This window comes from Sebastes umbrosus, chromosome 14 (assembly GCF_015220745.1).
Source record: "Sebastes umbrosus isolate fSebUmb1 chromosome 14, fSebUmb1.pri, whole genome shotgun sequence".
Classification (NCBI taxonomy): domain Eukaryota; kingdom Metazoa; phylum Chordata; class Actinopteri; order Perciformes; family Sebastidae; genus Sebastes; species Sebastes umbrosus.
This window is the reverse complement of record NC_051282.1, coordinates 11,683,949-11,700,119: the sequence shown is the minus strand read 5'-3', so window position 1 is coordinate 11,700,119 and position 16,171 is coordinate 11,683,949. Positions and strand designations below refer to the sequence as shown.

The following is a 16,171-nucleotide window of genomic DNA, read 5'->3' as shown; positions in this document are numbered from 1 at the left end:
GAGTTGCTTGCTCCTCAAACGCGAAAGGAGCAGCAGCAATCTTCACCTGATGTGTCCCAACCCAAAGACATATAGGTTTGATTAAATCAGTATCACCTGTAGTTCCAGCTGGCCAGAGTGAACATGATGTTGAGAGTCCAGATCCAGATGTTTTAAGCCCTTTGTATTGGACGGGCTGGTGTCACTGACAGGTGAGCCAGAGGACCAGACACCCGGGCGTATTTTACGCGTCACGGGCGGATCGTAGTCTGTGATTCTATCAGTGCTGACCGGCTCCTACTACTACTACTAATACTACTACTAATACTACTACTAATACTACTACTAATACTACTACTAATACTACTACTAATAATAATACTACTAATAATACTACTACTAATAATAATACTACTACTAATAATAAAAATTATACAAAATGTCAATATTTGTGTTTTAAATATGGAATGCACCCAGTAATATGTGTAATTTGATTGTAATGCGATTATATTTTGTGTTAATAATCTGAATCTGTAAAGTAACTAAAGTTGTCAGATAAATGTAGTGGAGTAAAAAGTCTACTATTCCCTCTGAGATGTAGAAGTAGAAAGTAGCAGAACATGGAAATACTCAAGTAAAGTAGAAGTATACCTCAAAATTGTATTTAAGTACTTAGTTACATTCCGCCACTGAGTACATTTTATACTGTTGTGTTTTTTCAAAGTATTATTTACTCTTCCTGTTGGAATAAAATAATTGTTAATTATTTAACTGCAAGGTAGTAATGTGTTTTTGATGCATTAAATCATACCGGGATGTTTGCTGAAATTGATTGGATGTGGCACAGCCAAACCGAGAAACAATTCCACCAGCCGCCACTGGAAACGATATTACCGGAGGAAAAGTATCTCCTGCTCTGGAGGTGTTCACAGTTTTTCTCAATTGTTTACACACAAATACTGGTACTTGACACACAATGACCACAACATGTAACTCATGCACCAACCCCCTGAACCAATTCTGCTAAACTACAAGCACAATTCCTGCTTTACACTCAAATTGCAGTTCTAAAACACACTTTTTTCAAAACACTACACACAATTCTCTGCATTTGGCACAATTTTCATGAAGAAAATCTCGTTTTCACAAGGAACACACTGTCATTCAAAATTCTAAAGTCAATTGCCCTACTATGCACACTGACTCATCACATGGGCAAACACCTGTCACACAGTGTTACAATTAGCAATCAGTTGATGCTTTTCATGGCTGGATTCGACATGCTAAGCGATATTTCCCCCGCTGCTTGGCCAGGGAAAACATTGCTTGTGATGTGGATGAGGTGCTGTGGCCAGACCGAAACAGAAGAGAGGATGCAGCATAGTTGTTTTTTTTCGTTTTTTTTACTGTAACTGTATACAGTAAATTCCTCTGTTGTTTTGTATGTAGACCACTGTATGTGCAACTTTGTGTTGGTTGGGATGTACACTGTGTACATTGTTTTTGTGGGGAAAATAAAATATATGTGTTACCGTGTATTTGTGTGTTCTGAGTATAAAAACAATATTCTAAATTATTTTACAACACACTTATGTATGTACTGTCTGTAGTAAGTGTAACACTGAACAAAAAAAAGACAAGTCATTATGATGAATGGAGAAGAAGTGTTTTCCATTCATCATAGTGTTTTACATTGAGCACATCAGTGTTCAACTGGTTCTTATAAATGTCTATTCATATGATGGTTTGTGTGTGTCATTTGAAAACAAAATACCATTTTGAGAAGAAATAACATTGTTTTGAATGTAAAGTTTCATTTTGCAGGAGAATTGAGGGGTTTTGCCCATTGTGTGTGTGTTTTTTGATTTGTGTGTAGAGTTCTGAGAGTATGAGGCATGCTTTCAGAAAATGTGTGTAAACAATCGAGAAAAACTGTAATTCACCTGCTGATCACGTTGAGGCCGACGTACAGCCAAACTGTACCCTTCGTGCGTAATTACGCGCGATCAGGCAACAGAAACAGCAGGACATCATGTTGTCTGACAGTGTTTGTATGCCAATCTTTGCAGGAGAGACAGAACCGGAGAGTGAACCGGTGTCAAGAGTCTTGTGTGGACATCAAAACGGCCGAGGTACCGCGAAACCACCGTTCCTGATGAACCCCGGTTAGTTGGAACGAGGGCAGCTCGTTATGGATAAAAAGGTGGACCAGAGTCCTCAGAAATGTTCCGCGGCTGTGGTGAGAGGAGAACAGCTCAAAGAGGCAGATGTCGGTTACTTTGTTGATAGTGATGTGTTCATGAGTGAGGAAGGTGTAGACTGGAATAATGCGCTGATTAGCTCACAATCTGGGATGAAAACTCAAGCTGATCGTTCTGCTGATTATCGCCACTTTGTAGTGGGTGATAACGTTTTGGCTCTTCTGCCCATTGTTGGTTCTGCTATCACTGCATGTTTTTCCGGCCTTGTCCTGTGTGTAACCAGGCTCTCTCTCTCCAGAGGAGGTCTGAACCTGGTCCCCGCGGCTCCTGTTCTGAGAAGGGCTGATAGTCCTCATGTAGCTCAGAGGAGAGCCGGTCCGAGCCTCTACTCCAGACTGACCCCGTTGTCAGAAAGGAGCTGTCCTCTAGGCTGACCTTCAGTCAGTGACCTTCCAGTCAGTGACCTTCAGTCAGTGACCTTCCAGTCAGCCTACAGCAGAGGTTCCGGCCGGATCTGCTCCGGACAACCTAGCTTTTCAGCAATCTCCTAGGTAGGAAAGGACTATGACGTCAGTCATGACATCACAGACGATGATCGATCAACCAATCAGTGGGCTAAATGCGGTAGTTTATTCAACGTCAGCATAAACATTATTTAATGATATCATGAATAGCTCTGACCCAGAATCAGGGTTATTAAATGACCGTATTCCTATGATGAAATATAGTCATTTAAATGCTGTTGAAACAACAGTTATACTGTATATAATGTATATGTTCTTAATGTATATGTTCTTAATATGCCCTTGTACAAAGTATTTCCTTTTATAATTGTAATGTAAATGTAATATAACTTATTATTTTAACGGAGCTTCCCAGCAAAAAGTATTTCACACGTTTGTACCTGTATAACCGGCGTGACAATAAACATCTTGAATCTTGAATATAGTCATTTAAATGCTGTTGAAACAACAGTTATACTGGATGTAACCTGGACATTTCATAAAAACTTGTTGTGTGGAATCAGGTTGGAGCGTCATAGCCCTTTAACATTTGACGTAGTAATGTGCAGAAATTGTCAGGAAATAACAGTAAAGTAAAGATGAGCAAAATCAATATAATGACAAGTTGTAGTATTAGAATTACCTGTAATTACTATTGGGTAATTATAGAGTCAAATCAAAACATAAACTCTTTATGACTTTATGACAGCTGCTAAATCAGGCCATGTGGCAGACGGTGACGTCACACATGACATAGAACATAACTGGTAGGACTGCTGACATCTTCTGTGACGTCGTACATGACATCACAGAACATAAGAATCCCCACAAGAATTGTGACGTCACTTCACAGATAGTCTGCACTCAATTACGGTCAAATCAAATAGAATAATCCAATAATCCGACCATGCTCACTTTGATTAGTGGCCTGATGATCAAATGTTGCTGCCAGCAGCAGGTGGAGTTAAGGGAAGCTTCAATAGCCTAATGCCAAGCTAGAGGGAAATGTTGATTTACCAGAAGATAAAGGAAGAAATCATTAATATGTTTTCAGTTATACTCAATGTATGTTGACTTACACTGTAGCCTATTCAAGGTGACATTTGATGTGACTGCATCATTAGAGCTAAATAAATGCTGTATTGCCTTTGGTATTGGGCTAATATCATATTTGTTTACAATTTGATTTGTATAAATAGCTACATAAAAAACTTTTTATTAAACAAATATAGCCTACATTTATGTACAAAATGTGGAAATGTATGTTGTATGTAGCCTAATGTAATGCATACAAAATACATTTGACATAGATATATATATATATAGATATATATAGATATATTGGATGAAATGTCAGGTTACATCCAGTATAACTGTTGTTTCAACAGCATTTAAATGACGATATTTCATCATTGGAATACGGTCATTTAATAACCCTGATCTGGGTCAGAGCTTTTCATGATATCATTAAATAATGTTGATGATGACGTTGAATAAACTATCGCATTTAACCCATTGATTGGTTGATCGGAGATCATCGTCTTTGATGTCATGACGTCATGACTGACGTCAAAGTCCTCGCTCGAAAAGTTTACTTATAGGACCCGCTCTGCGATCAGGTTCAAATTTCCTACCTAGGAGATTGCTGAAAAGCTTTTTAAGCTTTTTCTAAAGGGGGAACCCGTGTAAGGGATTGGCTGAAAAGCTAGGTTGTTCGGAGCAGATCCGGCCGGAACCTCTCCTCTAGGCTGACTGAAGGTCACTGAAGGTCAGCCTAGAGGACAGCTCCTTTCTGACAATGCGTCAGTCTGGAGTAGAGGCTCGGACCGGCTCTCCTCTGAGCTACATGAGGACTATCAGCCCTTCTCACCAGGTTCAGACCTCCTCTGGAGAGAGAGAGCCTGGTTAGTCTCAGGACTGGTCGGCCAGATTGGCTGAGAGAATGATGAAGTAACAGTTCTGGTCAACGACCAATGATCATGACTCATTGTTGCTCTTTCAAAATGAAAAGCGGAGAACAGTTTTCTGTTTACGTTTTCTTTCTTAACTTACCCTGTAAAGTCCAAATGCGTTGTCCTTTCCCTCAAACCAACATTCGCGCACTCACAAGCCGATCCGGTTACCTGCGGTACTACAGCAGGTAAACAGAGGAGCAGAGCGCGCCGTGCTGCGGGCGCTCCAAACCAACTTTACGCACACGCGCACCAAATTTTCTGAAACACACAAACAGGCCACGATCAAACTTCTGCTGCAGACAGCTTTTACCGTTTAACTGACCCAAATGGTCCAAACAAATCACAAAGAGCTCGACTAATTATCAAAATGCCCAAAAGCACAAAAATACACATTACCAGATCTTATCTACACGTCGCGGCAGGAAACAGCTGGACGAGCCCTCAATCTGTCATAGCCCGGCTCCTAGGACATGACAAATACGGGAAAGGACGCAGTGAATGATTGTAAATTAAAGATATTTATTATAAATAAATTAAGGATATACAGAAGTAACTACCAATGTGGAGTGTGTCAGTCAGTAACATCAGTAATGTAGATGTGGATGTGTGAGCATGATGAAGTGTGATGTGTTGTGAGTGAAAACTAAAGAAAAGACAAACAAAGGCAGCAGGTTCTGGCAGGGATGAGTCCAGGTGAAGGAGAGAGAAAGAGAAAGAGAAAGAGAGAGAGCATCGCTTGATTGGGGCTTTTCTGCTCAGGGCGCGCCAGCATCAGGTGGTGCTCTGCATCAGGTGGTGCTCTGCATCAGGTGGTGCTCTGCATCAGGTGCTGCTCTGCATCAGGCACCTTCTCCATCATTACATAGTGCTGTTGTTGAGCATGTGCTATTGTTTATGTTCATTTAAGTTACGTTATGTTGTGCTTCAAATTTTCGCCTCTCTTTCCTCCATCAACCATGAAAGAAAGAACCACTGCTGCTGCTTTGTACATGTTGTAGAAGTCACAGATATGTCAGAAAACTGGGATGTCATGAACCTGTATGAGCTGCATCACATACAGTGCCATTGCACTGACTGTATATAGCAAGCCACCGGTCGCTACTGTCGCTACTATTAATATTACTATTTAAAAAACATCACACAACTATCGCATAGCTCATTAATTGATTGATTGATTGATTGATCGGAGACGTCGATATTGTCACTTTCGAAAAGAGTTTCTTTCTTTCTCAAATGAAATAAGATGACATATAGAATATATCTGAATAGTCTACTATGTGTCTCAGCTTCATAACTGTCACCAGAGGTGGAATGTAACTAAGTACATTTACTCAAGTACTAATCAATTCTGAGATGTCAGCAGTTCTCACTTTATGCATCATGTAAGCAGCCAGATTACACAGTATTTAGGCTCCAATAGAGGCAGTATTGAGCACAGCACGGAAATGTAACCTGATGCAGCAACTTTATCAATTCATAATAAAAGACATGTTTGTACCTCAACTTGTAACCCACAGATATAATCGTCCCTTACAAAATACACACACTGCATGTTGTGTCTCCTGACACAGACGCTGAAATATTCCCTGGAAAGCGTATTTGGGATGCTGTATAATAAATGTGGGTTGCTTTTCTATTCATATTTGCGGTGCTGTATACTGATATTTAGTCGAGTTTATATTTTGGGCTTGGGAAGAATGTGACCCACACAGAATGTAATCACATTGAAGTTGAAGTATTTATTGTGTTTTGATGTAAGATGAAGTGTATTTTTGGGATTCCTATTGTGTTAGTCCACTGTGGATCAGTGTTGGATCCTGTCCTGGCCAGCAGGAGGCAGTAGAGGAGCGTTTGTAACTCAGGGAGTGTCTTTACTCAGGGACTGCTGGCTGAGAGACCTGTCTAACAATAGCATGATGCTTCTGTCTCACCATTTCTCCTGTCTAACAGGACATTTATGTCTGGCTGCTTGTCCTGCAACACCAATGAGCTTATTTACCCTGAGTGTGGCCTGTCCTGTGAGATTTTCTGTTGTTGAAGTTTGTGTTTCTGTAAATTCTATCTTTTACCCTCTCTCTTCACAGCGTTTCTAATGAGGAAATACATACTACAAATAAGAAATACATAGTTATTGCTGCTGTAAAAACACTCAATTTCTGTGCACAAGAGGACCTTTCATAGCATTTGTGTTGCATATAGCAATCAGAAGATAATGCACTGAATGATTCATATGAAAACATAATGGATTATTACTTAAAGCTACTGCATTCAAGTAAATATCTGAGCAAGTGTGTGTTGGATATATTTATACGCATATCTTGGCAATATATCCTACTTCAAATGTATTTTGTATGCATTTCATTAGGCTACATACAACATACATTTCAACAGTGTGTACATAAATGTAGGCTATATTTGTTTAGTAAAAAGGTTTTTATGTAGCTATTTATATAAGTCAAATTGTAAAGAAATATGATATTGCATTTATGCTACAATGAAACCAACTGAAAATATGATATCTGTTGGCCTACAGATTGAATTGGATAATGAGAAAGAATACCAAAGGCAATACTGCATTTATTTAGCTCTAATGATGCAGTCACATCAAATGTCACCTTGAATAGGCTACAGTGTAAGTCAACATAAATTGAGAATAACTGAAAAAATTATTAATGATTTCTTCCTTTATCTTCTGGTAAATCAACATTTCCCTCTAGCTTGGCATTAGGCTATTGAAGCTTCCCTTAACTCCACCTGCTGCTGGCAGCAACATTTGATCATCAGGCCACTAATCAAAGTGAGCATGGTTGGATTATTGGATTATTCTATTTGATTTGACTGTAATTAAGTGCAGACTATCTGTGAGGTGACGTCACAATTCTTGTGGGAATTCTTATGTGCATTGATGTCATGTACGACGTCACAGAAGATGTCAGCAGTCCTACCAGTTATGTTCTGTGTCACGTGTGACGTCACCGGCCTCCCTATATTAGATTAGTATTAGCATTAGTAATAACAGCATACATGATATCTCTGCTTTTTGCCAGATGTGTAACGTTATTACAAAAAGTTTTATATAGCTAAAGCTTGACTCATGCAGAATTGTATCAATGCTATACTATTATATTTAAATATATTATTATCTTTAAATAATAAACAATAATAACGTCTTAAATTCTCTTATTAATACATGAAATATGTTTACACCAACCAACATGTCAACACCAGATGTTTTCAGACGGTAAAATTCACATCAGTTCAATTTATAATATTTCAATATAAATGTTCATTCTTTTAGGATCAAGTACTGGATAGGAATAGAAATGTCCATCCCATAGTAAACCATGGAAAATACAGTATTTGGATCTTTTGGGTACTAAACCATGTGATGTTTATTAAAACAAGACTATGGCTGGATCGTAGGCTATATGGTCAGTATGTGAATTTGTGGCTAAATTGTTACACAGATAGTCAGTGGTCATGTCTATTGTGTTTTGTGAACAGTTTTTCCCACTTATACCTTAATATTTGATTGAAAGACAACTTAAAATGAAGCAAATGACATTCAGTAATAGTAAATGATAACATTTACTAGTCATACATTTTATACAAGGTGAAAAGGTATTAACATGACATAAGCAAGGTTAAAAGTATTTTAGTTTTTTTTATTAAAGCATGTGTATCAAAAGCATTCATATAAGTGGTGTGTAACAAAATACATACTATACCCCATTCAGAAAACACGCGTTTTAAAAATTGTTTGCTTGTCGTGTTGTGGACAGACCTGACATAGCATGAATTCAGACTTTTTACTAATCAGCATCATTATGTAGTTATTTCGGCACACTTTTGATCCGTTTACAACAACTGTCATATTCATGCCTGGATGACGTTATGTTGAGTGTTGATGGAGTAGCTCTAATGTTAACATAGCCTGGTATTGATCGATCCAGACTCCGTTCAGAAAACAAGCATTTTAAAAGTTGTTTGCTTGTTGTGTTGCGGACAGACCTGACAAAGCATAGATTCGGTCTTTTTACAAATCGGCATCATAATGTCGTTATTTCGGCATCATTTTGATCCGTTTATTGCAAATAAATCACAGCACAGTCTGTTTATTTTGGGTTCATACCGCCTAACTGTGCTGCGTCTGCTCCAGGGTGTTCTGCCCAAAGAGTCCCTGGGGGGTACGAACGCAGAAAGAAACGTTCCGGGAAGAACCAAGTGATACCTGGAGGTAAAGCATTGTAAATAGTTATTGTGTTACATTTTATTCTCTATTTATTGTTTATTGTAATTAGCCACGTGATAATATTATGAGAACACCTGCTAATGTAAGGTCCTTCCTTCCTGCAGCTGTCAGACTCCACAACCAGCACTGCTCCCAGTAGACCACTTACACACCAAAAAACTGACAATAACCTGATATTTTCAGGTGGAATTTCATTCATTCGTTCAATCATTCATTCATTCATTCATTCATTCTCACTGTGCAATATCATTTTCCACCTGTGCAATTTTGTTAATAGTCTGTTTACTGTCAATACTATATATACTGCTACTATTTTTATACTTCCCTCTATTTAAATGGTTCATATTTTGTTACACTTTGTTTAGCTCTTTTTTTACTGTGTTAGCTGATACATCTTGTTTTCTGCACTATCCCCTTTGCAGCTGTACACTGCAAATTTCCCCATTGTGGGACTAATAAAGGAATATCTTATCTTATCTTATCTTATCTTAAACATCCAGTTTAGTGTAAGCCAACCAGTGACAGTATAAAATAAGTCCAACAGACTCAGAAGAGCTCAGTTAGAAGCTCAGTTTTTAGTGAAAATCCAGAGATCTCTACTCTATGCTTATTATACTATATTTATTGTCTTTTGTTCATTTAGAAACAACAGAGCAAACATTCACAAACGTCCCCAATAACAACATTCTCGGTACAAAGAAGCTTAAAAACATAATATTAATATAAAATAAGACATTATAGATACAGGAAAAACATACGCATACAAAAATAAATAAATACAAATAAAATAAAAAGAATATACACAAGTAAAAAGATAAAAATTAAAAAGAATAGAATCAAATAAAAAGTATTTCTATATATATACATACGCATATACAGTAAATGCATGTACAAAAATAAATATATAATCAATTTAAAATCAGTGTACAATTCAGTCATTATCCTATTCTCTCTCCCTATTCATACTCTATGCTTATTAAACTGTCTGCTGTTTATGAGATCCTTCTTCTTCCATACAATGCAATACCATATTTTGGCCAACAGATGTCGCTATATTGACTGTCAAACTTACTTAATTTAATTAAATAATAACACTAAAGGCAACCACAACTGGTTTACATACTTCTGAATTTTTTTCAATTTCTATATATTCATTAATGTCCCCTTTTTGTCAGATCATTGTGAAGATAGACTGTGTTTTAGTGGTACACTTTTTTTTTTTTGCAGGAAAATAGTTCACGTTTCCTCGTTCTGGTGAGGAGAAGTCAAACAGGTTTGACACAGTACATTCAAGGGAAAAATTCACCCTAAGATTAGAAAGGATTTGACGTTGTGAGTTGTTCATAAAACCTGTTATTAGTTCTTAGGAAAGCACCAGTTATTCCAAAATGTCAATAATGTTACTGTCCTCCCTTGACAATAAAATGTCCCTGCTCTAATTGTTGGGAGCTCTGGTCTTTATGGACTACTCATGTTAAACGTATCTTATGCATTAACACCCTGTGTATTTAAATCAACAACAGTGCAGTCTTATAAACCTCCTGGAGCAATCTAATTCATGCAACTCCACTTGTAATCAAGAAGTGATGTGAGATTTCAGCCTCATGTACGCAGAACAAAATAAAGAATCCTAACATGTTCAACATTAAATAAATAAAAACATTATGAAATAATCATATGAATAAATCATGTAAAATATCTAAATGAAACAATATTTTTTTAAATAATTGGAGAAATATTGAAGCTCAACTCAATTATGAAATGTTATTTCGTCATTTATTTTCATAAATTAAATTTATAAGATATCATTTTTTATTTCATTGAAGATATTTTTCATCTCAAGCTTGTAATGAAATGTGTCATTGGGAAAAATGCCATAATGAAATAAAAGCAGACTTTTTAAGAAGGGCATTTTGAAATAAAAATGTCTATTATGAAAAAAAAGTCCTCTAAATGAGTGTAATTATGAAATTTGAGAAGGAATGATAACATTTTATAATGAGTTGAGTTTTAATTATTCCTTAAATTAATTATTAATTAGTTTAATATTATCAATTATTTTGTAATTATTTATTGTGTTTCTTCTAATTTATTCATGTGATTATTAGCTTCATAATTATTTATTTATTTGAGCTCCTGAACAATGATACCAACAGCAAGTTTTACATATTGTAAATTTAGGAAGACAATGTATAAGTATTGGAATCATGACACAAAAAGTAAGATTGGTGCATGTTTAGTATGTAGGTTTGTTTATTTGTTTCACACGTATAAAACATAAAAAAAAGGTGTGGTAGCAACCTATAATGGCTTATATAAAAAACTACACCCAAAGGATATACAATAGGTAAAAATAACTATCATGACAAAAATCAACAGGACATTTTAGATATTAGTGTTGAAAACATTTTACATATAAAAAAAATACAGTGTAAAGTTCAAACAAAACAAAAAAATTACAAAGAAGCAGGAGTAATTGTCATATTAACAGTTTCACTTGGTATAGCAGCATTCGACAAACAAACATGACTCTCAATAATCAAATAATCACAACAAACACAAATCCTTTACCTGTTTTGTAAGTGCTTTGTTGTTTTTTTAGCTCATTTCGAAGCAAAATGAAAGAGCAGATACAGTATGAAGTGCAAAAGCTTTCTTATATGTAAACAGCGACCGACACTTGCCAACGCCTGAATAAAATGTTCTACTCAACATCCTCTGACATCAAATAATAATTACACTCTGAGAAGATAATTGGTGCCTTGGGACTCCAAGTGTTCCCATAAAGCATGAAGCACGTCAATGGTGCAGTCATGACGGCAGCAAATACAACACTTAATTCCTTCTTCAATGATCATTCAATTGACTTTTCACCCACTGCTATTGCATTGGATCAGCTTTGTGTCATCTTAATCCATTCAAAAGTCCAATACTCTTCATTATATACATATATATAGTTTGATGGTGAACATATCTAAGAGCCTGTACTAGTCTTGATGTGGTTGTGTTTTATTGGGGCCAGAGCCGGCCCTGACTAATGTAAGGCTAGGTAGTTATGTTGTTGTGGGATTTTAGTGTAAAAATAATAGTATTAAAATGGTATGAGTAAAAAAAAGTTATAAAAGTTATATATGTAAAAACAATTTGTCCGTCATTTGGTTTGCCCTTATGGATGGATGACACCCCTAACATCCGCTTATGATGCCCATGCCCAGGGCCGGCTCTGATTGGGGCCGCTGATTCATTGGCCTTGGGTAAACATAGGTGCCCGTGTGTCCCCAGGTGCCCATGCGGGAGTTCAGCCAGGAGCTATCACCGTGCTTCTGCATCATCTCCTCTCCCTCCTCTTCATCACTGGATGCTGCCTCATAGTCCTCCTCTGAGCTGTTCTTTCCAGTGCTGTCTCCTCTCAGGCGAGACAGCTCATCTTCCGTATTCCTGGTGTGGCAGAGGCTGCAGACCCTCAACTGCTTGGTGGGGTGAATGTGGCCTATAACTGCACGCTTCTTGGAGCACGCATTGCAGACCAAAAAGCCACATTTTCGGCAGTGGTGCCGGCGTTTGGTCGTAGTGAACTTCTTGAGGCAGCGCATGCATTTGAAGGCGGCCTGGTCTGGGATCCAGGTGACGGCTAAGGCGGAAGTGGGTCGGCTGCTGCTGCCGCCCTGCAGCAGTTTTGACCGGCAGTCTTCGATGTGCTCCATCCAGGCCCGCTTCTCCTCGCAAGTATTGGCGGACACAAAAAACGACTTGCGTGGTGTACGCATCAGCCATTGGTTCCCCAATCCCTCACTGTTCTCCATGTCCTCCATTTGGATGTCCTCTGAAATGACAGTGAAGATGGCATATTGGTAACAGCGCAAAAAATATGTGGATACTATAGTATGGTCAACACGCTTGTCCAGAAAAACTGATTTCTTTGCTTTTCTACCTGTAAACTTCTCATTTCTGCACAACAGGACCAGGCATGAATTGAGTTGAATGCAGTTCAATCAACAAATCAACATGTGTTCTGACTTTGCCTTGACTTGCAATGAAGGTTTTCATTGTTTTGCGCAGCATAAATTTAATTTAATTTACCTCCATTGTATTGCCTTGTTGTGAAAAGGCAACACCAAAGCAACAGCAAATACTTGGTCACTATATCTTGTATGGAGCTTTAGATACAAATGCTAGTTTGATCACTATCTTTCTGCCTGACTGGATAAAAGTGTTCTGCTCGGCCACAGGAAAGAGCAGATGCAGTTGCTCACCTAGAGGGATCATCTTCTGTTTTTTGTGCCAGCGGCCGTTCAGTATGATGCTGCCGTACACCAGCACGTCGTTGAAGAGGAAGAAAACCTTAGGCTGGGACTTCCGGCGACCCTGCTTCATCAGGCGGCCCTGTCCCATCAGAACCCGACCTGGCTTGGATAAAGGCTTTCCTGTCGGACCAAATGAATTCTCAACCGCCTGGATACGCTCAATGTTCTCCCTCTCAAACGTTAACAGGTCCATCGTGGTGACCGAATGTCTGTCGTATCACTGAGCTCACACATGAACAAGGTGTCAGCGGCAGGTTGGGTGGTGTTTTATAGAGGATTGTTTCCTGATGATGACTCAATGGGACTTCATTGCAGACAAACAAGTTATACAAGAAATAGGGCGAGGTGTTGGGCAACATGTTGAAGTACACTTACAAGTCTGTTTATTTAGGATATAGGCCTATGTGTTTTTAAAGTTAAGAAGTTACTCGGCAATTTCAGAGCAAACAATAACAGGTGAAAAGTAACTACAATTTTGAGCTACTTGTGCTTCATTATTAACATTTTATACTACTTTGTACTTCCACTGTAGCACATTTCAGAGGAAAATAATGTATTTTTTACTCCTCTGCAGTTATTTAACAGACACAGTTGCTAGTTAAATATTTAGATAAGGAACTTACATGCAAAACATACAGTATGATCAGCTTATAAAACACAATACACTGTTATAGATTAAACACCCAACAATATATAAAACAGTTCAAATTAGCTACACCTCCATCAATTACGACATTTAAATGATGGCTTTCGTGTTAATGCATCAATAATAATGATCCAGTAATAATAATAATAATACACTGACAGGGGTCATTATTATGTTCTGCATAATGAATAGCCTAATTTGAACTTCTCCATACTTTGTTGACATAGCCGGGCCAGTCGTGCGTGCTTTTAGTGCACGTGACCGTGCCCCACTGGCTAGCTCACGGCCGCAATGCTCTCATACAGCGGTTACAGCTGACTCGCCGTTGCAATGTTGAGAGCCGTTGAGAGGCAATAGAAATGCTCCCAATCCCGTATTTAGCAGCTTTAAGTATTTAATGTTCAAATGTTTATCATGTTTACCATGTTAGGTTAGCATGTTAGCATGCGGACATTTGCTAATCAGCATACAACACAAAGTAGCCTGCAGCTGATGCTGATGGGAATGTTATTAATTTTGCAGGTATTTGGTCATAAACCAAAGTACTGGAAAATTCAAAATTTGACCTTATATTAGCGCTAGAGATGAAACGTCGGAAGTTCTGATCTGTTCAAAACAATAATAAATAGAACAAACTAAAATACATGAATCAACTCTTATGTCAAAAAATTTAGCTATTATGAAATTTCGGTGTCAATATAAGCTACAACTTGGATGAAATTGGAGAAATGAAGCAGCATCTTCAATACAAATGCGTCACAAGAGACTGAGATCCTTACACTAGGCCTACATATACATATATATATATATATATATATATAAAAGGAATACTGACTACACAAGATATTTCACAATCTGTCATGGTATTATGTTATCGGATTGAGCAACTCAGCCAGCAGCTGGACTGAAAACAAAACAAACTTTACTGCCAACATAGTGACTCACATGCTACCTGTCACAACTCTTGTTGAAAGGTACTTCCTTGATCAACAGTGATACTACACAGTGTGTGGTAAACACTGGCATGGGAATCTCCAAAGGGTGAGGGAAAAGAGGTTTTGATTATTCCCTCTTCGGATAAGGAAATAATCCCTTCATGAGAATCACACAAAGCCTTATTTGGACAAGAAGATTGACAACAAGTTTATAAAGAAAACATGAAGCCACATCCAGCCGCTGGTTAAGTTAGCTTAGCATAAAGACTGGAAACATGGGGAAACAGCTAGCCTGGCTCTATCCAGAGGGAACACAATTTGCCAACCAGCCCCTCTAAAGCTCAATTAACATGTGTGTCAACTGCAGTGTCCAACCAGCAGAGGCTCCAGAGCCAGGCTAGCTGTTTCCCCCTGTTTCCAGTCTTTGTGCTAAGCCAGGGGTCAGCAACCTTTACTATCAAAAGAGCCATTTCAGGCAAAAACAAAAAAAAGAAAATCTGTCTGGAGTCGCAAAACATTTGAGCAGTGTGATGAAGGTAACACAGTTTATAGTCTAAGTATATAGTATATAAGTCTAATGCAGTGAGGGCCAAAGTGCAAATGTACTACGGAGTATTAGGGCCACATTGAGGGAAAAAACATCTGAGATTTCCAGAATGAAGTCGTAATATTACGAGAAAAAAGTTGTAATATTATGAGAATAAAGTCATAACTTTATGAGAAACAAAATCGTAATATTACGCTGCTGGCTTTGGCTACATTTTATGAGAGTGGTATCGATCTTCTTGAATAATCAAGCTTTATTTTGTCCAAATGACATATTAATAATAGTGTTCATCACACATTAAAGTATTCATAAAGTTATGTGTCATTTAGCTTTTTATGCTAATAAAGTAACTATAAAATGTTACAAAGCTCCCCCTCTTCTCTGTTTCTCTCTCTGTTATCTCCGTCACACCACAGTTGAATGTATTGTCCTTTCGCATTAGTGAAGAAAAACAAAAACTGACAAAGGTAAGGAGACTGGAGTCCGTAACAGACTTGTTTGTGTAGATACTCCAGGTCTGTAAGCATCAAGGCCAGTATGTTGCAGAGCCTCGCCGCACCCCTGACAGCTGCAACAAAACAGATTAACAGGCTACACTTCACAAGAGGCAGTTTCAGGCAAGAAAAAATATCCCCAGGTCTCCATAAAATGTGCCACAGAGGCTCGTGATTTGTGTAATGTTTAGAGGAAAAGAATAAACCAAACTTAATATCCACTTTCAGTATCTGGTTTATATATGGAGCCACTGTGAAAAGTGTATTTACTCTGAATTCAAGAGGTATCTATCAACTGTAGAAACATCAGTTGTTGGATCAGAGGTGGTGGGTTTTGCTGTAGGTCAGCGAAATA

General features: G+C 37.9%; 1 protein-coding gene and 1 long non-coding RNA gene across 2 annotated transcripts; both read right to left on the bottom strand.

Moving 5' to 3' along the window:
* Window positions 1-4,343: 4,343 nt before the first annotated feature.
* LOC119501163 lies at window positions 4,344-5,268 on the bottom strand. The gene is made up of 2 exons (XR_005209772.1): window positions 5,035-5,268; window positions 4,344-4,896 (listed from the first exon to the last, which is right to left on the bottom strand). It is a non-coding gene; the product is annotated as an uncharacterized LOC119501163 (long non-coding RNA).
* A 6,215-nt stretch (window positions 5,269-11,483) lies between these two features.
* On the bottom strand, window positions 11,484-13,460 carry LOC119501057 (pleckstrin homology domain-containing family F member 2-like). Its single transcript, XM_037791136.1, has 2 exons — window positions 13,144-13,460; window positions 11,484-12,713 (listed from the first exon to the last, which is right to left on the bottom strand). The coding sequence occupies exons 1-2, from the start codon at window positions 13,385-13,387 to the stop codon at window positions 12,076-12,078; spliced, it is 882 nt and encodes a 293-aa protein (XP_037647064.1). The 5' UTR covers window positions 13,388-13,460; the 3' UTR covers window positions 11,484-12,075.
* Window positions 13,461-16,171: the final 2,711 nt, after the last annotated feature.

What these genes read in the sequence shown, in the direction of transcription:
- LOC119501057 (XM_037791136.1), bottom strand. Translation starts at nt 13,387, where the DNA reads ATGGACCTGTTAACGTTTGAGAGGGAGAACATTGAGCGTATCCAGGCG. An exon ending in ACAGAAGATGATCCCTCTAG is followed by an intron (nt 12,714 to 13,143) that starts GTGAGCAACTGC and finishes CTGTCATTTCAG; the next exon opens with AGGACATCCAAATGGAGGAC.